General features: G+C 41.1%; 1 protein-coding gene across 3 annotated transcripts in view; it reads right to left on the reverse strand.

Annotated features, from left to right (window-relative positions):
- LOC122811531 (calumenin-like) overlaps window positions 1-25,136 on the reverse strand; it is a 289,748-nt gene that overhangs the window by 258,405 nt on the left and 6,207 nt on the right. For all 3 annotated transcript variants that reach the window (XM_044083427.1, XM_044083425.1, XM_044083426.1), the window contains exon 2: window positions 22,597-22,818. In XM_044083427.1, the coding sequence (XP_043939362.1) occupies window positions 22,597-22,817 (221 nt within the window). In that variant the 5' untranslated portion in view covers window position 22,818. The remainder of the gene's footprint in view (window positions 1-22,596; window positions 22,819-25,136) is intronic.

Genomic DNA, 25,136 nt, shown 5'->3' on the forward strand with positions numbered 1-25,136 from the left:
AAGTTCCCCACTACTGCTATGAAGAGAAGCAGCTTTCTTCCCTCAACCATAACGCTGAACAAGCTGCTTTAACTTACAAAGTCTCCCCTTTGCTTTTTCTTTTGTTTTTATGACAAAGGTGAGTATAAAGACCATCTTCCACTGGGGCACTTTCTCAAAAGTTTAGCATAACACAAGTTATTTTTATACAACAGTTAATTGTGCAAGTGACCATGGGAATCAACCTCTTTACTATGTCATCTGAGAACTCTTGTGTTTTGTAATTTAGTACTCTAATGTTCTGCCACTGAAATTACAAGGACTCCCATCTACATAGAAGGGATGGCAAACATTATGCATGGAAATGTGAAAGTCTCTGAAGGGAAATCTTGAACATGCTAAATCATTTTTTAAAGTATGTAGCATGTCTTTAGCTAATATACTGCATGTCAGCTTGTTTAATCCATTTTATCCTTTCTTTTTTGCTAACAATTTTGTTCAGACACTGCAGTTAATTTACTGTCTCTGGTACATGCTATGCATGCCTTGTACTTTACTCACTGGCCCTCTTCAAGAGAGATCTTGATGAGTGGATGGGAAATAGAAAGTTCACCCCGGGAATCACTCCAGTGGCTCTACTTGATAGAGGCACTGAGAACCAATGTTGGGCGGCACGATGCCAGGGCACTTCTGTGGGCTAGGCTTGTAAAGGCTCCAGGGCCATTAGCCTAGTACACACCTATGAACTAAATAGCAGGAGAACACCACCGATTACATGACTGCGGGGGGGGGGGGGCTACAGGAATGACATGGTGTTTGTTATTTAGTCACTCAGAAATAGCAGAAAAGTATATAACAGGTGCTAGAATGTATGAGAGTTTAAGAAAACCTCTGTGGGGCGATTTCCATTCTGTTGTGCAGTCACTGATACACAATTTCTGTGATGTGCAACAGAACAGGATTTGTCCTTATCCTGACATGTGGGAGGCACAGCTCCCCAGTGAATTTTGTAGATTTGAAATTCAACTCTTCAGAGAAATGCTGCTGTTTTGAATCACACTTGTCAATGCTGATCATGCAAGAGCTGCATTTCTGCCACGGTGCTGTGATAAACAGGTACAAGTATAAATGGTTGGCAATTTGTACTCACCTTTCTGAATATGGTACAGATGATAGATAACCATACGTGCATGCATGTGTTGTGTGTATATACACACACATGTACACATGGCTGCCTTGAATATGGTACAGGGGCTTATAGCGTAAAACCACTGCACCTAAAAAAAATCTACATGTACAATTAGTGACAGAAAATGTTTTGATTATTAACAGTACATTTATATACCAAAGTAAGGACGCATTCACTTCTGAGGGGTGAGGACTGATGCAGACTGTACAGGAAGGACACTGAAATCCTATGGCAGCTTATCCATCTAAGATTTGCTGGAGACCCACAAAGTTATCAGGTGCAATAGTTAAATTTATTATCTTAACAGAATCAGTATTTGATATTTTAACATAAATCTTGCATTGTATTCTCCCCCTTCATGAACAACACATGACATGCATATGCATAGGATTACTTACTTGCCAGGCTTAGCAACATTTAGAACAGCACTATGGTGTGCAAACTATAAAGTTAATTTTCTAATTATCAGGGATACCAGTAACTGTACCACTTATACAGATTACTACAAGATGAAATATCTGATACATCAACCTTCCCAAATTATTTTTTTTTATGTATCCTGAATGCTTGTTTATTGACTCTCAAATGCATACTATAGACATTCACATCATATGTCCTTTTGAAAGTAACAAGGCATTTTCTATAGTTAGACCTACAATTCCAGAGATCAACATGAGAAAAAAACAAACAAATGGGCCAGTGAGTGCAAAAATAATTCATCCAGCAAGACAGAAGTCAGAGCAATACAGCAACACATTAAACGATTAGATGTCCTGACTGAAATCACTGTTGCAGTATTGTTAACATATGAGTTTATCTGGTGATGTGTGGCCGAGGTACCAACATTTTACTTACCCAAGAGAGAAGGTCCAATGAGTGACCTCTGCTCATATGCATCAGGGTATACGGGTATATCTTACCACTAGCCTGAACACAAGTTGAACATCTGTCTGTTTGATCTTTGTTGGGTGGTTGGTACTGTTGCTTCACTTCATCGCATTTCAGATAAAACCCCATTGGGGAACATTCTCTCAAGTATTTTGATTGTGTAGATCACTTTTATTAGTTGTCAGTTAGTAGTGGTAAGTGCAAGTGCAGTAGGCAGATCCCATACAAGAACTTGCACAATAAGTGTCTTTTTCATTTAGGTTTGGAACACAACTACAAAACCTGTTCCATCTGCCAGTCATTTGTTCCTAAAACCCTTAGGTCGAGGCTTTCCTCCCTGAACACAATTCTTGAAACCCAGTGTCTAAAATGCCTGGCATAAGCCAAAATGGTAGAATCCCCTGCAACTGACATCACCCTTCCACCTAAGAAGAAACTCAAGACCCCACAATGACAGCCTTGCATTTGAGTCAGATGCACCCGCTGAGGGTACAGAACCCATGGTCAGTCAGATACCTTCCCAGATGCCTGCTACCAAGACCCAGGCAGAGGCTGGTATGGCTCCTGAGGCCTTGCAGGAGGTGGACACCTCAGACAAACCACATCTCATTATTTCAGAGGGTCCACATGGAGTTCCTCAAATCCGTGTCAGGGAAAAGATTCCTGGTACTCTGATCGTAGTGCACCAAGGTTCCAAACCTCAAGGACTAGTTCAGGCAGATGTCACACACAGAAAGAGAAAGAAAACCTGGCATGTGACCTCCCCTATGATTTTCAAAGAAAAAGTACAGATGGACTTCTCCCAGGGCTTATTTAAGGCAATCATGGCCCTAAAACCTCTTACCTTTCTCTCACAGCTGCCACATGCAATGCCACAAAGACACACTCACTCAAGATTCCACTTCCTCTGAGGAGGAATAGGATCTGGATTCTGATCATTCCTGACAGATGTATTCCCCTGAGCAGCTTTCCTCTGATGAAGGGGACTATCCCCAGACTCTCCTACTGAGAAGATCTCCTTTGGGAAACCATCCAGAACATGATCAGCCATTTTGAATTGCAATCTAAACAAATCTCGGATGTTCAAGAGATACTACAGTCTCCTGGAAGTGAACACTCCTGCCCCCTCTTCAGTCTTTCAGTACCAGATGCATACTAGGATGCCTTTTAATCTACATCTTCAACTCCAGATTCTCAGCCTCCAGTTCCTAAAAGACCAGGCAGATTCTACAAGATGCCTCAAACTAAAATACATCTACAAGAACCCTGTGGCTGACCTGGCTGCTGTCTCCCAATCCTCAGACAAGCTTTCTAAACTTCTCCCCAGTGCTAATGCCCTCCCCTATGACAAGGGCAGTAGGGCTACGGAGAGGTGCAGTAAAAGGTTTATTCCACTCACAGCTATCAACTACCAGATGCAGACAAATATTTGCTCTCTGTCCCCTTAGTCTTTGAATAAGCTAATGTCAGACCTACAATCCGCAGAATCTGAGCAACAAATGCAGACCTCACTGTCTCAATCAAGTCAAATTGCTAGGCATAGCATCAGATGCAGCTATGATGCTGTGCATGCCTCTTCTAGGACTGCAGCCACAGGTTTAGTCATTAGACATTATGCTTGGTTGTGCAGCCAACCCATCTCTGAGGACTTTAAATCTAAAATCTAATAAATGTATTACCTTTTTCTACATCTCTCCTCCGCTCACCCACCTTGCTGAATTTAGTAAATTCATCCTCTCACTGCCCTCTTTGTAAATTATCTAAGACTTTCTCATGGTAACATTACTGTATTTTTGCCTTGCTAAACATTGTAAGCATCCACAGTACAACTTAGTTTCTGTATAAATCAACTTGTTGAAGGATATTTCAAGTTTATGTATTTTAGATTGAACTTTTTGTCTGTCTCATATATATGTAGATTATAGTGGAGCTTATCTCCCCAGGCCTCTACTGAAAATGGACATGTATCCAGTTAGACTAGCCCGGTCAACAAATGTAAAATAAATAAATAAAATAAAATCCTATATTCTGCATTAGACAAAGACCTCCTGTTTGGTCCAGAAGCTGCAGAACTCTTTAAAGCCCTACTACAGCAGGGTAAGACCATGAAGGACTGCAGGCAAATTCCCTCTACATTTCCTAGATACCACAGGAACTACCCAGCCAAGTCCACTTCCTTTGTTAAGAGGGACCCTCGGCCCACTTAGAAATACAGAAAAAAACATCTAGAAAGGGCTTCTCATACAAACCACATATGGAATCTCCTTCGGGAGTCCTCCCTTCAAAGGCAAAAACCTGTAACTACCTTTCCAACTACACCCCTCCCCTACTCAGTTCCTCAACCTCTCATTCAAAATGACTTATGTCCCTTCCTTTCTGGAAAATGATCACATACAAATTGGTCCTGACTATCAAACAAGACTATGCCATGTCATGGGAGGGCATCCGGTGTCTAAAAGACTTGCCTCCTCCACCGCAAAACCAGCTCCCTTTGGTCAGCCCTGTCATTCAGGACTCACCGGATCAAGGCACCATAGAAAGAGTGCCAACCACCTTCACAGGCAAAGGGTTCTACTCCACAAACTGTCCTTCCTTCCTGGGCACCAGAAAAAGGAGACTCCAAACCTCTCTCTGTCTTCAATCGTCTTCTGAACACCATTCCAAAGGTAATCAAGTTCAATATGCTGTCACTGCATAAACTTCTGCCTTTCCTTCTTCCTCCAGGTTTCCTGGTATCACTAGACCTGAAGGATGCCTGTCTCCATATCCCCATTTGACCTTCTTGCAGGAAATTCCTCAGATTTTTCAAATCACATTTTCAGTTTACTGCTTTGTCATGTGTTTTTTGTAAAGTGCCTAGCTTCAGTGGTAGCCACCTGCCATTTACAGGGAATTCAAATTTTCCCTCATCTGGATGACCTGCTGATTCATGCTCTCTCAACTGTCTCCCTCCTTGAGCATGTACATTTTAATGATACATCTCCTATGCATCCTAGCGTTCACAATTAACTTTCACATATCCCATCTCACACCCACTCAAGGACCTGCTTTTTTGGGTTGCAGATGAACACATGCAAAATGCTTGCCTTCATTCCTCAGGAGAAAAGTCTCAGTTGGGCCACATTTTACAAAAAACACTTCACTGTCTCACTGCACAGCAAGAAAGATACTCAGGGCCTTGGGTTTCATGGCAGCTGCCACTCCTATGACTCCTCTGGCTAGAATACATATGCAGAAAATTCAGTGGTATCTGAAATCAGTCTGGTCTCAGCATTCCCATCCCCCTATTACCTTGCCTCAAAAAGGATCTACTCTGGTGGGAGACATAGGTCATGCTCAGCCTGGGACTTCCTTTCACCCCAGCCACAAGCAACCATGTTTTTTTTACACAGATGCTTTGGACAGAGAATGGACAGCTTGGACAAGATCCCACAGAGTACAGGGGGAATGGTCTTCCTTTATCTTGAAAGGAGACATCAACCTGAAAATATGAGAGCCCTTCTGAAAGTTTTAGAGATATTCTCCCATCTGTAAAAGCCAGGCTCTCTACTGGTGTGACCAACAACACAACAGATATGTGGTATCTGAACAAAGAGAGGCACAAGATCTTGCCCACTGTGCAGGCTAGCACAGAAGGCATGGCATCTTGCCACACAAACAGACATGACTGACAGCTGACCAGTGTCAAACAAACACAGCCCATAAGGCATAACAATACACCAAAACATACCAGTCACTGGTAACTCAGTTGTGAAACACACCAATGTCCCCTCACCAGGCTTGACAAGAAGGTCACAGTCAATTGTCTGTCAGGTGCCAGAATCTGGCACATCATGCATGCACATAAGTCCCTCCACAGCAGGTACAAGTATGACTCTGTCATTGTCTATGTTGTTGTGAATGACCTGAGATGTACCTCACTGGACTATATGAAGAAAGACATGCTTGAGCTCTCAAAGTATGACTCTAGCCCTGAGTAGCATCCTACCTTCACCAAGAATGATATCACAACACTAACAAAAAATAATTGACTTCAACAATTGGCTTAGTTTCTGGTGTTATTCCAAGGGGATCCAGTGTCTGCCAGGGATGACATAGTTGACAGGCCTCGATACATTGCCAGAGATGGCCTCCAACTGTCACACCTGGGATTCTGGCCAAGACTCTTGCCTTCCCCATTGTGCCTTTTTAGGCAATGTCCCAAAGACAAATCTTCCAACATAAAAGATCTGTCAAAAATTAAACTGATGGTTATGCTGCTTAACATTAGGAGCCTTAAATGGAAAATGCACTCAATGGATGTTCTCCTCGCACTGGAAGATGCCAACATCTGTGCAGTCACAGAAACTTGTTTCAAGTCTGTGGAGTGCACCCCTGCCTTACCAGGCTATACCTCATTCCACACATTCCACCCCCAAAATGAGGTCGGGAAGACCTAAGGGTGGTGGAGTCTCTTTCTTCATTAGAGACACGCACACCTCCAGACAGGTTTTCCAGCATGATGCACTAGAAACTACTCCAGGTGCAACTGACAGTTGTCAAGACACCCATCCAAGTTACAGCCAGCTATAGACCCTCCTACATGACACAGGACACCCACTCCTCCTACCTGGACCTACTTGACTCCATGAAGGTACCAAACACCCTGATCCTTGGTGACTTCAACTACCCCACCATAGACTGGGTGAACCATTCCTGTACTAATACACTCACCCAAGGATTCCTTGACTTCATCAGTTCTAATGCACTAGACCAGGTTGTCTCATCCCACCAGTGGAGATGAGATTCTGGACTTGGTTCTCACCAACATGGGCGACCATTGCACCATTCCCATAGTAAGTTCTTCCCTGGTGAGATCAGATCATCGGTCTGTCTTATTCAAAGTTTCTATACTGCCCAACTCCCCCTCCAAGCCATAACCAGGCTAAAAAACTTCTCAAAAGCTGACTACAACCTCCTAAGGGAGGGTATCATTAGCTTCACCCCCTCCAAGGATGTAGACAGCTATGCTGAACAGTACACCAATGAGTACACAAGCACCTGTACAACTGAATGGACTCAGCCATAACCAAAAGAACGAAAACCTGCTCCTCAAGGAAGCACAAACTTATCTAGTGGACATCCTCTATCAACAGGCTTTACAACAAAAGGAAGAAACTGTTGTCCAAGGGTAAAAAGGAACAAATTCCAAACTAGAAAAACTCCCTCCTTAGCTTCAACAAGCAAATTAGATCACTAGTGAAAACCTCCAAAGCCAATTATGAATTCAAACTAGCCTCTGAAGCAAAGGGAAACCACAAAGCCTTCTTCAGTTATGTCAGGATCCTCCATGGTAAAGCCCAGGTTTGTTCCCAATTAGTACTTAACAGTACCACTTACTCTGATCCTGTTGACTTAGCCAACTTGCTAGCAGATGGGTCACCCCCCTGCCCCCAGGCCAAACTTCACCTCCCTGCCCCCCAAGCCCATTCAACATGCGCAACACTTGTCCCACACCTCATATCTCCATAGAGAAAGTGTTAAAGGTCCTATCCAAGGCAAAGAACCCAGCTTCCATGGGTCCTGATAGTATCACAGACTGTATTCTGCACCATCTCCAGCAAGAACTAGCTTCACCACTGAGCACCCTATTCAACCGCAGCCCAAGTACAGGCTTCATTCCAGCAAAGTGGAAAACTGCCATTGTCATCCCATAGCACAAATGTGGTGCCACTACCCAAGTCTGATTGTAAAGCCATAGAGCGTATTATTATGGATCTCATAAACAAGGATATAGGCAATCTCCAAGCACTTGATCCCACCCAGTTTGGATTTGTCAAGGGCAGATCTTGTCTGTTGAACCTGGTTGACTTCTTTGAGACTGTCACCAAGGCCCTGGATGAGGGAAAGTCAGTACATACCACTTACCTTGACTTAGCCAAAACCTTTGACACAATCCCCCACATGGGCATCACCGAAAAGCTAACACAACTTGGTGTAAATCCCTATCTCATCAGGTGGGTGGCCACTGATATAACCCACAAGGTCAAAATAGGCATCTCCACCTCTGACAGTAGACCTGTCACTAGTAGTGTTGCCTAGGGATCTGTCCTGGGTCCCCTGCTGTTTGGCATCTACTTGTCAGAGGTCTAGGCAAAGGATAACTGTAAGTTGAGGGCTGTCTGACTCACAAATTATGTTACTATATTGCAAGAGGGTCTCAAAGCAACAAATAACTGGTGCCAAAGTCATGGTCTTAAGTTAAATGCAAAAAAAGTACTATCATACCATTCGGCAAAAACATGGCCCCATATCAAAGGCAACCCCCTAAGTACACAACCTGTGGTAAGAGACCTGGGTACACAAGTTGACAACAATCTCACATTTGACCATCATGTAGCAGCAGTGGTCAGAAAAGCCTTTTACTTGGTTCATCTCATAAGGGATTGCATCCAGAAAAAAGGAGGTTATTACCTCTCTGTACTCATCCCTCATTAGGCCAATAATCAAGTAGAACACCCAGTTTGGTATGTACCTTTCCAAACACCTGCACCAACTGGAAAGGCCACAGAAATGCCTCACAAAGAGAAACCATGGCCTCCAACACCTGTGTTATGTGAACAGGCTCAAATCACTATCAGTCTGCTCTGTATTGTACAGAGTGTTCAGAGGTGATCTGTGTCTCGCCTACACGGCAATCTCGGACTCTGCCCTAGTAGAGATGCTCCATATCTCCTCATGCATTACCCACTCGAAAGGCCTAAATCTAATATGAGACATCAACAAAACCTGCTGGAGAGACAGGTTCGTCTCCCAGGGGCTGCCCAGTCTCTAGAACAGACTTCCCATACACCTCAAACAGAGTACCTTGCTGACCCTCTTAAAGTGCAGCCTTGATGAGTGGATGGGAAACCACAAATTTGTCCCAGGGGTTCCACCTGTGTCCCTCACTGACAGGGGCAACAGGTGCTGACTGAGGTTTCTGGTTAGGCTTGTAAGGGCCCCAGGGTCATTAGCCTAGTAACCTCCTATGATCCTATGCATACATTCCTCACAGGAGAAATGTACTACTGGACTCCCTAAGGAGATGTTTGAGGACCCTCATGAATGGATCCTGAACATACAAGTCATAAACTGTAAGGGATCAATGAGGAACTCCATAGGTAAACCTTTTTTTGCTTCTCCAGAAAACCACCAGCTTCCATGTTTCTGAACCAGAAGTCCTTAACCCTCAAGACTGGAAGACAGATGCCTTCTTTTTCTAGTGGTCACCTGCTTGCCTCATGATTCTGCTCATGTCTATGACAATGGTCAAACTTTGAGGGTTGTCTTACACATTAAGCCACCCAGGAAGCCTATTCCTCCTCCTCCCTGTGATCTCAACTTTGTGCTGGAAAAAATGACTTTGTTCCCTTGCGACCCAGCAGCTTCTGTCACTTTAAAAATTCTGCACCTGGAAGACTATCCTTCTGCTGGCACTTACCTCTGCCTGCAGAGTGTCTGAACTTCAGACTCTTATGGCTATTCCCGTTTCTCATTTTCCACAAGGAAAATCCATCATTCATGCCCAAGGTAGAGAAAGAGATGTCCCTCATCCAGGTCATCCACTTGCCTTTTTCCCCTAATCCTAAAATAAGGGGGGGGGGGATTCTCCACACACTAGACATTCACAGGCAGCTACGATTTTACTTGGACAAAACAAAAGCTGTTAGAAAAACTGACCAATGTTTTGTCTCATTCACAGATTACAAACTGGGCCATCCTGTCTCAAACCATTGCATCTTGGATATCTAAGGCTATTTCTTTCAGTTACACACCTCCCTGCCAAAGGGCACATTCTACTAGGGTGGTGGCCTCATCTGGGGGATTCCACAACTGTGGAGATGCCAGGGCCAATTTGGAAATGGCCACCTGGTCCTCTGTGCACACATTTCCCAAGTATTACAACCCTGATACCTTTTCAAGATCCAGGGCTGTCTTTGCTAGGTCTGTTCTGTCTGAGCTCCTGGGCAGCTCATCCTCCATTTAGCCAACCTCCTTCTCTACCTCCTTCAGCTCTGGGAATCATCCATATGTTAAGAACACTGCAACTATGATTTCAGTCAGGACATAGTACAGTTATAACATAATATAGCAGTAGATGTCCTACTCATCACTGCTGCAGAATTCTTCCTTACCCCTCTTCTCTTCCTCTGCTCCTAATTTTCTCTTTCTCTCTCCTGTAAGCTGTTACCTAACACACTGCTTTTGGGAGAATTTACTTACTTCCTCGAGCCACACCACTTCTGACTACTTTCCTCTCTAAGTAGCCTTCAGGCTGATGTCCTTGGGAAGGTAAAGCTTCAGTATCCCGGCTGGACATCAGCAGAAGAAAACCTATATGTTAGGAATATTGCAACAGTGATCAGTAGGGCATCTACTGTTACAGTAATTTCTTACGCAACACTTTATCTGGAAGCAAAACTATGGGTAAACCTTGACATACAGATGTTTAAATCGAAAGCTTGAGCTAATTAATATAAATATGGGACTGATGATATGAATTCTTTGTATTACATTCATTTTTAAGCAGACTACGTGTTGGGATTGAGTGGAACAGATATGCTGTTGCGATTTTGTTTTCCAAAGTAGCTTTCTTGGTCACAAAATTCACTGTAAAATTAAGCTTACCATTTAATGTTCTTCAGTCCATATTTACAATGTAACAATATTTTAATTTCTTTTCTTGCTCAGTATTTCTTAGCATTAACTTTGACTAAACTGAACTATATGATTTCAAGGCTTTCACTATTATAAAGTTGTAAATTATAAGGAATGCTATACATTCTCTCTCAATTATCCTGCAAATGTTTATAAATGAAGCCAACAGCCCATAACATAAAAAATTAAAAGGCTAGCTAAGAACCATCATGAAAAAATAAACTAAAACCGTCCTTGTCTTGATGTATACTACAGATAGACTTTTTATGGAAACTCTAAGAAACTAGGAGGGGGTCTTTCTAATTTCTCTAATAAACTTGCAGTCATGCAACTATTTTTATAGTATTTGCAGTCAAGTAACACTGAAAAGGTTACAGCCATTTTTAAAACCAAACAACATCATGTGCTTTCAGTCACAGACAGCATTTATCAATAATTTCCAACTGGTCTGATTTTCATTCTAGTGGAGAACATTCCACACAATAACACATTTTTCTTCCTTTTCTGATCTTTTCTGTTGCATACAAAATAGATCATCTCTTTGCTTTTTCACTTAAAAGCATTGCTGCTAAACACAACTAGTGACTTTAGTTCAGTGCCTGATTTAGCAACTTGAGTAGTGATGAATGCTGTAAATAAATTGCTGTAAATCTCTCATTTCTTAGCCTCCTCTAGTTAAACAAACTAAAATTGAAATCTCAATCTCATTTAATCCTTGTCACTAACATGCTACAATTTCTGGATTAAAGTACATGACTTGCAATGGATTTAAGACAAAACACTTGTAGTGAAGTGTACCAAAAGCAATAATGCTATGACTAAGTTAATCATATACAATTTAAATAGGTTTACCTTTAAAACGGCGTATTACAGAAGGGCGAACAGAACATTTCTGAAAGGCAGTCTGCAAACGCCGAATGGAAAAAGGTTCAAATGTGCAATGAACGAATGCACAATGAGATTCGCTCATTGCACATTCGACATTCAGGGGCGGATTGTACTATAGTGGGGATCGGGAAATGGTTCCTTTCCCCACTGTAGTTCAATGTCGGAGTTAGAATAATAAAGTAGGGAGGGGTGTGGGGGGTGCAGCCACCCACATGGGGGGTGCAGGGGGGCCTGCCCCCTTGCTTTACACTTTTTTTTTGACATTCATGTTCGACAAACAGCGAATCTGCTGTTCAAGTTGCTGTTTTTCGAACATGAAGGTTTGTCGACATTTTCAGTTTTGTGGTTTCGAGTCGCTCATATTGGCACTCAAACCACTGTGATTCGTGGTTTTAAAACGTAAACCTTTAAGTATAACAGATTGTGTTTTTTGGGGTATGGGGTAGGAACATCCAATGCCACCAGTCAATGATGCAACCAAATGCAAGAATAAATAACTTCAAGTTAGCCTTGTACATTTAATGAAAAAGTATTAGTTGCAGACATTTTATTTATATCAATTCTTAATATTCTTTGCCAAGAACTGAAGGATGCGCAATAAAAGAACTGCACAAATGTGTGTTTGTACATGCATGTTCACATTTATACATTTATGAGATTGCTGCACACAGAAGCAATGACAGCACAAGATGAAGGAACTATGTTTTCTACTCATAGTTCTAGCTACTACAACTATATCTATACAGTTTTAATGTTTTCTGCCAACAGTTCTAGCTACAATGTTTGTAGTACAAGTTTACATTGGGGGAAATATGAGAACCAAAGACATCTCTGCCAGACACAGATGCTTTGTCAGCCAAGATGAACACAGAGTTACAAAAATAAGTCATATTGTACACAAAAGACAACTACACAGTTTGGGAAATGTCCTACTGTCAAGAAAGAGAAAATCCTTAGTCTGAAAACCTACAGATTTGAAACATACATGCTGCTTAGAGATAAAGTATTTGTAGAAAAACAGCATAAATACAGATTGCATTCTGTGACGGAAATACTGACTGATTCAATTGTGTCCCACTTCACTGAAAACAAATAAGCTGTCCAAGGTTGTGTGAACTCTAAGTACTTAACAAAACCTATTTAACTGAAAAAAAAACTCTGAAAGTGAGATTATGGACTGGGAAACTATCCTCTCAGCCTTCTAACAGTTAGGCAGGTTCAGCTGTGGACACTTAGTTCTTACCAAGTTTCTTTTTACCATTTTCAGCCATGAGAAGCTACTTTCTAGTCACAGTTATCGAAAAACAAGGAGCCTAAATATAGCTCAACTAGGGCAGCACAAACTGTGGAATTAACTACCACTGTCTTCCCCTCTTTCCTATAATTGACATCCAAATTATAGGACTAGTTCTCTGCAGAAATTCAGACAACTGACTACAGTAAATTCAAGCCTTAACTACAAGACTTCCTTTAAAAAAAAGAGCAGTCTGTAAATGAAGCCGTCATTTCCCCCATAGCACTCTATCCTGACATCTGTTCTCAACCCTCACTACCCACCGGTGTACTTTGCTAATGGCTCACTATGAACATTCCCTACTTTACCCTCTCCCCCTTCCACACTAACTACCATCTCAAATTAAGCCTCCTCTCTTCAACAGTCTATCCCTTCCTATCCAACTTCTGACATTCTTCCCTTAAAGCCCTAATACTTTTCCTTCCTTATTTTAACCATGGTTATTTAAGAACACCAGCAGATCTAAGCTAAATCCTGCCTTTCAGTTTGTATATGTACATGTATAAATATTTCTACTGTCTAGTTTCATTAGCTCAGTGCTTACTGCTGCATTTTAACCACTTTTGTACCATTACCAGCAGACTAACTATATTCAGTATTGTAGAGTTTGAACCCCCTGTTGTATTTTTGTATCTTTGGTATGTACTACATGATCCCTCTTGTCTGTTACTCCTGGGCTTTAGCTGAAATTGGTACTCTGAACAGTCCACTATCCTGGTTAATAAATCTAAATTAAACAAGTTAATCTTAAAGTTGTCTCTTCCTTTTGAGATGCAGTAAACCACCCTGTGACTACAAACATGAGCATATTTGACAATATTACTCCTATAAAATCCGTTACTCCTATAAAATCCTACAGATGACGAGATACCTCCCTAGCCCTAAATATCATTTGTGATATTTACTTCACTGACAACTAAACACAATGACTGAGCATTCCTTTATTACTGCATGTAACTCAAATACTTGTAAACAGGATCTATTAAACAGCACAAGCAGGACAACTTGAAAAGAAGCCATGCTGCACAACTCCCCCCAAAATCATAAAAGTGTGAACAAGCTGCTTCAGTAAGGGCAGCAATCTATTCCACACCCACTCCTACTAAGTTATTCAAGTACTCCTTAGGAAAAAAAACATTCCATATTAATTTCAGTCATTTATATTTTCTGCTGAATGTCACATGTCACATGGCAACACAGAACTAATTTCTGTTAATAGTATTTTCCAGGCCAGGAAACTCCTTCCTTCCAAAAAAAAAATTAGATTCTAATACACCTACTGGTATTCCACCAAAATGTACCAAATCTGTTTCTCACCAGGTATCCCTCTAAGCTGTCTTGTTAACTGGAGCATGGGGGACTGTTCCACACCCACCTCATAGTAAGACGTTTATATCAAAGTTCTCCATAAGACTGATGAATCTATTGAGACTAGCAATTACTGACTCATGGATTTTACAGATATCCTTAATCTCTTGCCTATAATTCTCAAATGCAGTCTGTCAACAGCTGATGTAATTCAAAACACAAGCATAAATATTTTAAATAAGTCACAACATAACATTAAGAAGGAATTTCAGCTCCATTTCTGATTTCATCACACTAAAAATACGTTTTACCTCTGTTCCCTGACTTGTCTGAAGCATTCAGAACAGTCGTGAAAGTCTCACTGGCCCCAAGCATATCTTTTCAATCCTTTTTTGCTGTGCTTTATCATGCTACATTTACGGACATTAAATGTGCTTTTGTTGCTACTGCTGTAATTATATTTTTTTAGACTACGTTGGAAACCTTTAGTATCTTTCATAGATGTAATTGTGTTATTTCTTTAGTTGGGAGTTGGCATAATGATTAAGGTGTTTGCCTCACAGACAAGAGGTAGAGGGTTTGATTCTCACTAACGGAAATTGGCTAGGCTTAAGAGCCCATAAGGGCAGTTAGTCTAGTACTTACCTATTAACGTATAACAACACTACAGGCATCTGTGCAGGTTAGTCTGAGAACGTGTAATAATGAATTTATAATTAATTGTAATTCAGCTAACACAGGTGGATTATATCTTATGTAGGAGGGTCAGTTTGAAGGAGATTGGAGACTGTAAAGTGGTGGCTGGAGAAAGTGTAGTTAGGCAGCATAGAATGGTGGTTTGTAGGATGATGCTGGTGATCAAGAAGAGGAGGAGGAATGTGAGAGCAGCACTAAGGATCAAATGGTGGAAACTGAAAAACGGTGATTGTGAGGTGGAGTTCAGGGATGAATTAAGACAGGCAGTGGGTGGCAGTGAAGAGTTACCAAATAGCTGAGTAACTACAGCAGAGCTAGTAAGGGAGACGGCTAGAAAGGTGCTTGGTATCACATCGGGACAGAGGAAGGACGACAAGGAGACCTGGTGGTGGAATGAGGAAGAATATACAGAGAAAGAGGTTGGTGAAGAAGAAGTGGGATTGTCAAAGAGATGAAGTAGACAGGAGTATAAGGAGATGAGGCACATGGAAATGAGGGAGGTAGCAAAGGCTAAGGCATATGGAGAGTTGTATGAAAGGTTGGGCACTGAGGGAGAAAAGGACCTGTACCGACTGGCTAAACAGAGGGACCGAGCTAGGAAAGATGTGCAGCAGGTAAAGGTGATAAAGGATAATGAGGGAAATGTACTCACAAGCGAGGAGAGAGTGTGTTGAGGAGATGGAAAGAATACTTTGAGGGGTTGATGAATGAAGAGAATGAGAGGGAGAGAAGGTTGGATGATGTGTGGTTAGTGAATCATGAAGTACAATGGATTAGCAAGGAGGAAGTATGGATAGCTATGAAGAGAATGAAAAACTGAAAGGCTGTTGGCCCAGATGACATACCTGTGGAAGCATGGAGGTGTTTAGGTGAAATGGCAGTGGAGTTTTTAACCAGATTGTTTAATGAAATCTTTGAAAGTGACAGGATGCCTGAGGAATGGAGAAAAAGTGTTTTGGTACCGACTTAAGAATAAGGGTGATGTGCACAGCTGTAGTAACTACAGAGGGATTAAATTGATCAGTCACAGCATAAAGTTATGAGAAAGAGTAGTGGAAGCTAGGTTAAGAAGGGATGTGATTATTAGTGAACATCAGTATGGTTTCATGCCAGGAAAGAGCACTACAGATGCGATGTTTGCTCTGAGAGTGTTGATGGAGAAGTACAGAGAATGTCAGAAGGAGGTGCATTGCGTTTTTGTACACTTGGAGAAAGCATATGACAGGGTGCCTAGAGAGGAGTTGTAGTACTGTATGAGGAAGTCAGGAGTATCAGAGAAGTATGTAAGAGTGGTACAGGATATGTACGAGGGTAGTGTGACAGCGGTGAGGTCTGTGGTGGGAGTGACAGATGCGTTTAAGGTGGAGGTGGGGTTACATGAAGGATCAGCTCTGTGCCCTTTCTTATTTGCAATGGTGATGAACAGGTTGACAGACGAGATCAGACAGGAGTCCCCATGGTCTATGATGTTTGCAGAGGACATTGTGATCTGTAGTGAGTGTAGGGAACAGGTGGAGGAGACCCTGGAGATATGCTCTAGAGAGAAGAGGAATGGAGGTCAGCAGGACTAAGACAGAATATATGTGTTGAATGAGAGGGAAGATAGAGGAATGGTGAGGATGCAAGGAGTAGAGGTGGCGAAGGTGGATGAGTTTAAATACTTGGGGTCAATAGTTCAGAGTAACGGTGAGTGTGGAAGAGAGGTGAAGAAGAGAGTACAGGCAGGATGGAGTGGGTGGAGAAGAGTGTCAGGAGTGATTTGTGACAGACGAGTACCTGTAAGAGTGAAAGGAAAGGTCTACAAGAGGGTAGTGAGACCAGCTATGTTATATGGGTTGGAGACAGTGGCATTGACAAAAAGGCAGGAGTTTGAGCTGGATGTGGCAGAGTTAAAGATGTTAAGATTTGCACTGGGTGTGACGAGGGTAGACAGGATTAGGAATAAGTATATTAGAGGGTCAGTCCAGGTTGGAAGGTTTTGAGACAAAGCCAGAGAGGCAAGATTACGTTGAGAAGGGATGTGGAGTATATTGGGAAAAAGATGTTAAGGATGAAGCTACCAGGTAACAGGAAAAGAGGAAGGCCTAAGATAAGGTTTATGGATGTGGTGAGAGAGGACATGCAGGTGGTTGGTGACAGAGCAAGATGCAGAGGACAGGAAGAAATGGAAACAGGTGATCCGCTGTGGCGACCCCTAACGGGAACAGCCGAAAGAAGATGATGAATGCTGTTGAAATGGTACATCTCTAGTGTGTCACTGTAAAGGAATATCAATGTAATTGTGTCTTTGACCCTCATTATGAAATGGGTCCATTAATGGTATTACCTTTCTCTAGCCACTAAATTTACCTTCATTAATATGTTTTATAACTGTAAATATTCTATTAGCAAATACTGTAAATAGGATAAGAGGGATGTATTATTATGTTTCAGGCTTGCCATTTCATCAGCCTCCAAGTCTTACCATTGTGATCTCCTGAAATTCCTCAAAAGGAATATATTTAGATGCAGGCTTAACTCAGCCAATCAGGTTCTGCATCCTAAATATTCCCACCTACCACACCACTTCCTGAAAAGGTATATATCCTCCAGAAATATCAGATCCACTGTAAAATCACCTAATAAAGCAGACCACAAGTCGTAGCTCATTTGATGCTATATTTGCAAATAATGTTGGCAACACATGAAATAAACACACCAGTCAATGTTAAAGACATCAATAAAAATGAATGTAAAAGTAAAAATTGTTCTTACCTTCTCAGAAAGAATCTGTTTATCTAAAAATGGTACTGCAAAACCATAATCTGGTATACACAACTGTTCAAGCCTGTATTACACTGTCTGTTCACTGTAGTTTGTACTAATCTATCGTAGTAATTTGCTGTCATTTGTGAAGTAATGTATGCTGAAAACTTTGTCTGCAGAGCTTTTCTCCCAGTGCCTCCACTGAAGGGTGTCACAACCATGTTAACATAATGAAATAACAGATACTTTTCTTGCTAACCTGGCTAGTTACTTTCTCAAAAACAAAGCCGATGCAAGTAAGGCTGCCTTTACAAGCAGAAGATCCTGGTAAGGTGACCGACAGTAGTTGCCAGATGACTAGCCAGGTAGGGTGGAATACAGAGATCTATGTCCTACTGCCACACTGCAAACTGGCAGAAGCTGAGCTCCTGATGCAGGTACTGATATTGATAGGGAGGTACAATGAATGTTACTTTTTATATGTGAGGTAAGGTGAAAATGCTAATGTCATTGGAGCTCTACACTGGGGAAAGTCAAGGGGGGGTGGACTGCACAACCTTAAAGTTATGCCAGAGGACTACTTCCCGATTAGTGACTCCTAGGAGAGATCACAGGCTGTATTAACCAAGCTCCCATTTCTCCCATCACAGAGGGACCTGCCCTGATAAGGGGGGGGGGGAGGGGGTGTTGAATATCCTAGGTTAGAGACATGATGACTTAGCAGAGGCAGGGCTCAATGGGTTTACAGGACATTAACATCGTGGCACAAATTAGGTATAATAAAGTCCTATATGTGGTTGTGTCTTTCATTGCTTTCATAATGTTAGTGTTTAAATTAAATTAACTCTCAAAAGTCTTTTAGAAAGTTAACTGAAAAAGAAAATGTGCAGCTATAAAGTTGTCAGTGTACCCAAGACACATATCTGTGCAGAAAGGTAATCAAATGCTGCAAGTTCACCAAGAGGTTACTGTTCAGGCAGTAGTTATCTGCAAATCTCCGATCTTTCAACACTGGAAAGAAAAAGCCACTCAGACAATACTATACAAAATAAAAATCACAAATTAAAGCATAATTCTGATAGGACTGGATCACTCTTACCTTTTGAAAACTGCCTTTTATTTACAGTACACCCAAATGAGAACCACTAATAAAAACAGCTGCCATTAATTAACAGTCCAGTGCACTTGTGGTTGGATGCCTTGACAAAACATTCATAAAGAAAAGTGTGCCCTACTAAAATTCCCTTCCTCAGTCTAATATAAAAGTTATTCCCACAGCAGACCTACTTTAGAGTAATGCCAAGTAAAGATTTTACTCAAATTAATGTCTTGGAAGAAAGATAACCAGAAAAGCTGCTTTCTCTATCACAGGTCCTCTTTATGCTTGGTAAAACTGAAAAAAAAAAAGATGGTAATATTAGCAAGGCCAAAGAGAAGCTAAAGCCATGGAAGTGGCATTGTGTACACAATCCAGTGTATAACTTGTAGAAAGATGTCTTTTTACATATGTGAGCGCCTCAGTTAGCTAAACCACTTTAAACTTTCAGTAACAACTAGGTAATATCCCCTGAATTTGGCCCTACCTAATTATCCCATCCCTGGGAGCCCAGAACTATTTCTCTTCTTTGTTCAGTAATAAAGGATTTTGAAAGTCATTTGCAGTCAATTATTTGAACACATCAATAAATACAACAATCTCAATAACTTCTGACATTCACTCAGAATAAGTCACAACACTCTCACTGGTATCTCTATGGCAAAAAATAAAATGGCTCTCGGGATCAGTTTTATTGATAATATTCATGGATTTGAGTGTATGAATCACTCCACCCTCCTAAATCCCAAGTCCTGGGATTTAGCCCACTTTACCTTGGGACAATAACTCTGTAACAGATTAGTCATCCCCTAAGTAAACTATAAATTCTGGGATTAAGCCAAGCACTATACTGTGATTTCAATAACTAACCCACAGAAAATTTACAGAGCAGTCCAGCCAGAGATATGTTAGAGGAAAAGAATGAATTTACAATTAAGCGTGCCACAGGAAATCCGATTCTGAAAATGTACTACTACAACTTTTCACCAACAATATCACAAGAACAAACATCCTTGTTAATAACCTTGTATGCAGGTGTCACTACTCCCTCATAGGATTGGGCCTACCACTGACCTCATCCAGAAAGAGTTTCAAAATGACTTCTGCTCAACGCGCAGCTGGTTTACAACTCTGGCTACAGCTTTATACGAGCAAAACAGCATCTATGCTGTTCAGCACCAGATAAATGTAAGCTGCTGTTCTCAGAAACTCCAGCTATACAGGAAATGTAAATGTATTGCAACACACCTTGGGCTTACCTCATTGAAGCTAACCTGTTAAAACCCAGACAAAAACTGACGGCAACTAGGAGCCTTGTACACCTTCACTTCTCATCTTACTTCCCAAGCACAGGCAGTGGCAATCAGTGTCCTCATTTCTCACTTAAAATAAGCACTCCCTATTATTACACTAAATTTCTACCAGAATAATCAATGGATTCAAACCATCACACAGATCAGCTGTAATTTTATCCATTTACTGACAAAATCTAGAACCCTTGCACCTGCCTACAAAAAGCTATCAGGTTGCCATTCTACACTTGCTCAACCATTCTGTTCTCCAGAACTGCCCTCAAACGTTTCCATAAAAATTACTGCCACATCTTAAGACAAAAATTCAAAACCTCTCTACATAACACATGTACATATGAAGAAAGTCCCCTGACCTTTCAAGGACCCACTTGTGTCGTATATAGGTGAAAAATGTTCCATCATAATAGTGCTAAAAAATTGGACCTACCTTACACTAAAGTGAAAAAACTATCTAGCTAATGTGAATTTAGAAAAAAAAAAAAAACCTTTTGCTCTGTCAAAAAAAATTGTTAATGTTCACAGACCAGCATCCTACAAATAGCACGTAGAGTATCACTAATATACAGATGCCACTCAGTTAAGAATATACAAAAAGTTTGAGATGACATAAATATCTTTCATTTTATTTTTTACTTAAAGTATAATTTGTCTTACATTTCATAGTGTTCAGTATACTGTTCTCATGATCTAACAATGTAATGATTGGAAACTTGTGACAATAAAAGAACAATGTAATTAACTGTCATGCTGTGTTTTGAGTGTAGCTGCCTCTGTGCTGTCTGTAAAGTTTGTTAGAATTATGTTTTGCCATGACCTGCAATCTAAAGAACTGTCATGCTCATAAAACCAGCCCACATAAAGGATTAAAAAAATACAATAAATTGCGGTTCAAGTAATAAAAATGTACACCAAGTGGAATGCTGTAGTAGAAACGTTTGGAAGCAAACAAGTTCCAAGAAGCCTGGATCAATAAAATTTTGAACATCTCCAACTCTGTCCATCAGATCAGAAACATCCAGGACATAGCTGATATTCACACTGATCCTGTATTAGCCAAAAATGTGGCATACGAGGAGAGTGTGCGAGTTGGGGTGGGGATCTGACAGACATGTGGCAAACACATCACAATGCTTTAACTTTGGAAAAGATGATAAAGGTACAGGAGCCACAACTTTACCAGAAAAACAAAGCCAAAAGTGGTCAACACCTGTTAATCACAACAACTTAAAATTATAACTTTCCAAAATTCTGTAACTTAATGCAATATGATATAGCTATGGTTTCTGATTTTTAGCAATGTCTATTGAAAAGGACATGAGCTTGGCCTTGTGATGGTGATGGCATACTTGTAATACACTGCTACAGCTTATGCATCTTACAAGGGTGAGATGCATTTCGTAATCCCACATCCCACCCTACCTCATCACAAAATAAACAGTCAAGGATCATATCAAAAAACATCCCAGAACCTACAACAAAAACAGACTTTAAAAAGCTGCTAACTTTAAATCATTGGTGCTACAGGGCCTTTGAGAATGGACAAACCCACTGCCACTCCTGTATATTAGTCCCTTGCTAATGAATTCTCCTTACATTCATCTTAGTGTCTGTCTGGTAGTGTTTGAAATTTCTCAGAATCAACCTAAAGTATCCATTATCCTGACAGGGAAATGACCTGCGCTTGGCTGGTGAAGGTTGGCATTAAGTTTACCTTGTCTCACAGCTAATGTGGCTACAACAGTACAAAGAATATGAATGTTAAACACATTCGGTACTTGCCAAGTCCAACCCTCATGACAGTGGGGAACACTGACGTTTCAAAGGTGGCATGTAAGGAGAAATAGACTGCCCCGGTCCTGAAGAGTGGCTTTTGGAGGATACTCAGTTCCACTTTTTAAAAAAAAAAAACTGCAGCCAGCAATTTACCACCCTATCCCCTCTGTGATATCTGAAAATTTCAGTACTCCACTGTACGTGGCCAACAGAGATCTCTACCTACTTCCCTGAAGTAAACAATATGTTTGTTCACTGGGCATATTCCTTAATCCATTCAACATCCATTTTCTATATTAAAAAAGGAAAATGTTCATGAGAAGTATTGCAATATCTGTCAGATGAAAAAATACTTCTCAAACCTTCAAAAAGGCTGCAAAAATGTAAAAGTGACACTCAAGACACTCTCACCAGCTCTACATTTCTGCATAAATGCAGAAAAGGGAAGGCAGTCGCCCACCTTGCAAACTATCTTAACAGGTACTTCCATTTTAATGCATTTATTAAGCAACACACTGCTTTTGACTTTATAGTTATAACTGGAGTGTTGTAACAGAAGAGTACTTGGTTAAAAAAGTCACATTTACAATAGGCTCAAATGAACAGTAGGCTCAAATGAACAGTAGCAAAGAGTACTATAACTTGCTTATACCAACAGTTCCTGGTGTGTTCTCAGTCATTACTCAGTTTGCCATTGAAGTGTTTAAACAGCCATGCAAATGAAATGATAATCTAAGCCTGATCTTACCCTAGCCTTTCTTTGCTCTCTTCAGGGGTGAGCTGGTCAAAAGTCTTTGCCTCTTCTTTACCCAGGAAGGCCTCATGGTCATACTGATGATTTCCGTCATCATGTGGCTGGTTACTCAGTTCCTTGGCATGGTGGACACGGTCTTTCTTTTCTTGAGTTGGCTTGCAAAAAGCCAAGAAGGAGCAGAATACCACAGCACAAAGTGAACCAATAAGCTTCATTCTGTGAAAGAACAGAAGAGGTTCTAACATCTACTGAATTAAAGAATAAATAACAATCAATGTCTCCCAAGTCAAAAGCTGAGGATGAGGACAACATGCCATGTCTATCATGCCTGTAATCAGTACAGAAAAGAGTAGTCACGCTGCAGTCCTAACATCACAGAGAGTTATTATGCTACTGTAAAAGGTCAGGCCATACAACAGGTGCCTAGGCTGCAAGGAGTTTAAAAATGTCATCTTACTGAACAGTGATTAGCTTTTATTCATCCCCAGCATGTCAGGCACCCACACCACAATGCCACCTTATGAGCAATAATTTTATCTGCAAGAAAAAAAGGATATCTGTTCTGTAGCCCTTATATGTGCTGTTTTGAGGCACTGTCATTCTTCAACTCCACTTATTTCCTGTTCTTGTTGAGATGCTAGAGTCCTGAGCAATTCCTTGAACTGTTGTGCGTTCTCTCCTGTCAACTTCCAGTTCTTCAGCCTGGTCTCTGTTGACCTTAGAGCCTTCTCTGACCACTGCTCGCAGCGGATTCCAACATGGAGATCCTCCAGAAGGGCCTAAATGAGACTGATGCATGGTGTCAAAGCCATAGTCTCAAGCTAAATGCAAAAAAAATGTGTAGTAATCCCCTTTGGAAAAAACAGAGTACCCGCAAACTACAACATAGGAGGTAATCCCCTGAAATCTGAAGAAGAAATAAGGGATCTAGGGACCCAAGTAGATAGTCAGCTTTCCTTTGATAACCATGTTGCCAAAGTGGTTAGAAAATTCTTCTATGTGACCCATCTGATCATGAAAGGGTTCGCATCAAGATCTAAGGATGTAATGGTGCCCCTCTACTCTTCCCTTATCAGACCCATTATTAAGTACAATGCACCAATTGGAATGTACCTGGCTAGACATCTCCAGCAGCTGGAGAGACCACAGAGGTACCTAACCAAGAGGATTACTGGCATCAAACAGTTGCTATATGCAGCACGACTGAAAAAGCTAAGACTGTTCTCTGTTGCATACCGCTTTTTCAGAGGCGCTCTCTGTCTAACGTACAGAGCCATGTCCAACCCAGAATTGTTGAACATGCTCCATCTTAGCAAAACCAAATCTACTCGAGCTACACACTCTAGGGATATAAACCTCAACACAACAATGAATGGAACATGCTGGAGGGATAGATTCCCTTCGCAGAGACTTCCCTTACTATGGAACAGGGTCCTGATCTACACAAGACAGAGCCCCTCACTATCACTCTTCAAGAGGAACCTTGATGAGTGGATGGGTAACAGAAAGTTCACACCGGGGATCACACCAACAGCACTACTAGATAGGTGCCAAGGGTACTAGCTGCTAGTACAAGGGTCTAGGGAACTATTAAAGGGGCGATGAATACCGCACAATGTGGCTGGGCTAATATATGCCTTCAGGCAGATAGCCCAGTACCAACCTATGAACCTATAAAAAAGTGGGCTATGCTCTGGGCTGACTGTTTCACTGGGGGTGACTCTGCAAGTGCTGATTCTACCCAAGTTCCCTTTCCTTACTAGGAGGAAGTCTAACAGAGTTCAATGTTGGCCAGTTTTGTATGTGATCTTGTGACTGTCTGTCTAAACCATGTTTTGGATACCATCAAGCCATTTGATAGGCAGAAGCCAGATATTACTTGCTTTATATGCATGTCTTTGTAAAATTAGTCCCTGGCTTCAGAGAATACCCTTACAGTGGATTTTGCATATATGAAATTGTAAGTGCATGCCAAGGTAAAGGGTTGCCTTTTTATTTCTGTGAAGTGTACAGGCTACAGTATTGCTTTGAATATGCTGGCTGCCCAGAGAAGTTACAGGTTTTGTTCAAAGTACTAGTAATATTTATGTTTGTATTTTTAAGGAAAAGCAGTGTAAATGTGTGCCAAAAGCCTTGATCTACTCTTACTATATCCCTGGACTGAACTGTAAACAAGTCCATGGATCAGTGTTGTTTTCCAGTTAACAAATAAAAGTAACATAAGTAAAGTATGTGTGATAAGTCTCGCTCTAATTCTGTGTTGTAGCATTTCCATCTGCTGTCAGTGCTTAAATGTGATGTCACAGCGGTGACGTATCACATGGAGAGAACACCAGAGAAGGATAACAGTGAAAGATCTTTTTAGAAGCAAACAGTCTATTCATTTAATTTACCCTTCCCAGTATGAAAATCAGTACCAGAGGAAAGTAATGACCGCAGTACTTTGGGGATTGTTAAGTTGTCCCGATTATGCAACCATTTCTTCAGGTGTTCACTTTTAAATGATTAAGAACTATGCATTTCAGAGTTGCTAC

Source organism: Protopterus annectens, chromosome 9.part0, assembly GCF_019279795.1.
Source record: "Protopterus annectens isolate FY-2018-M chromosome 9.part0, PAN1.0, whole genome shotgun sequence".
In the NCBI taxonomy this organism is placed as follows: Eukaryota; Metazoa; Chordata; order Ceratodontiformes; family Protopteridae; genus Protopterus; species Protopterus annectens.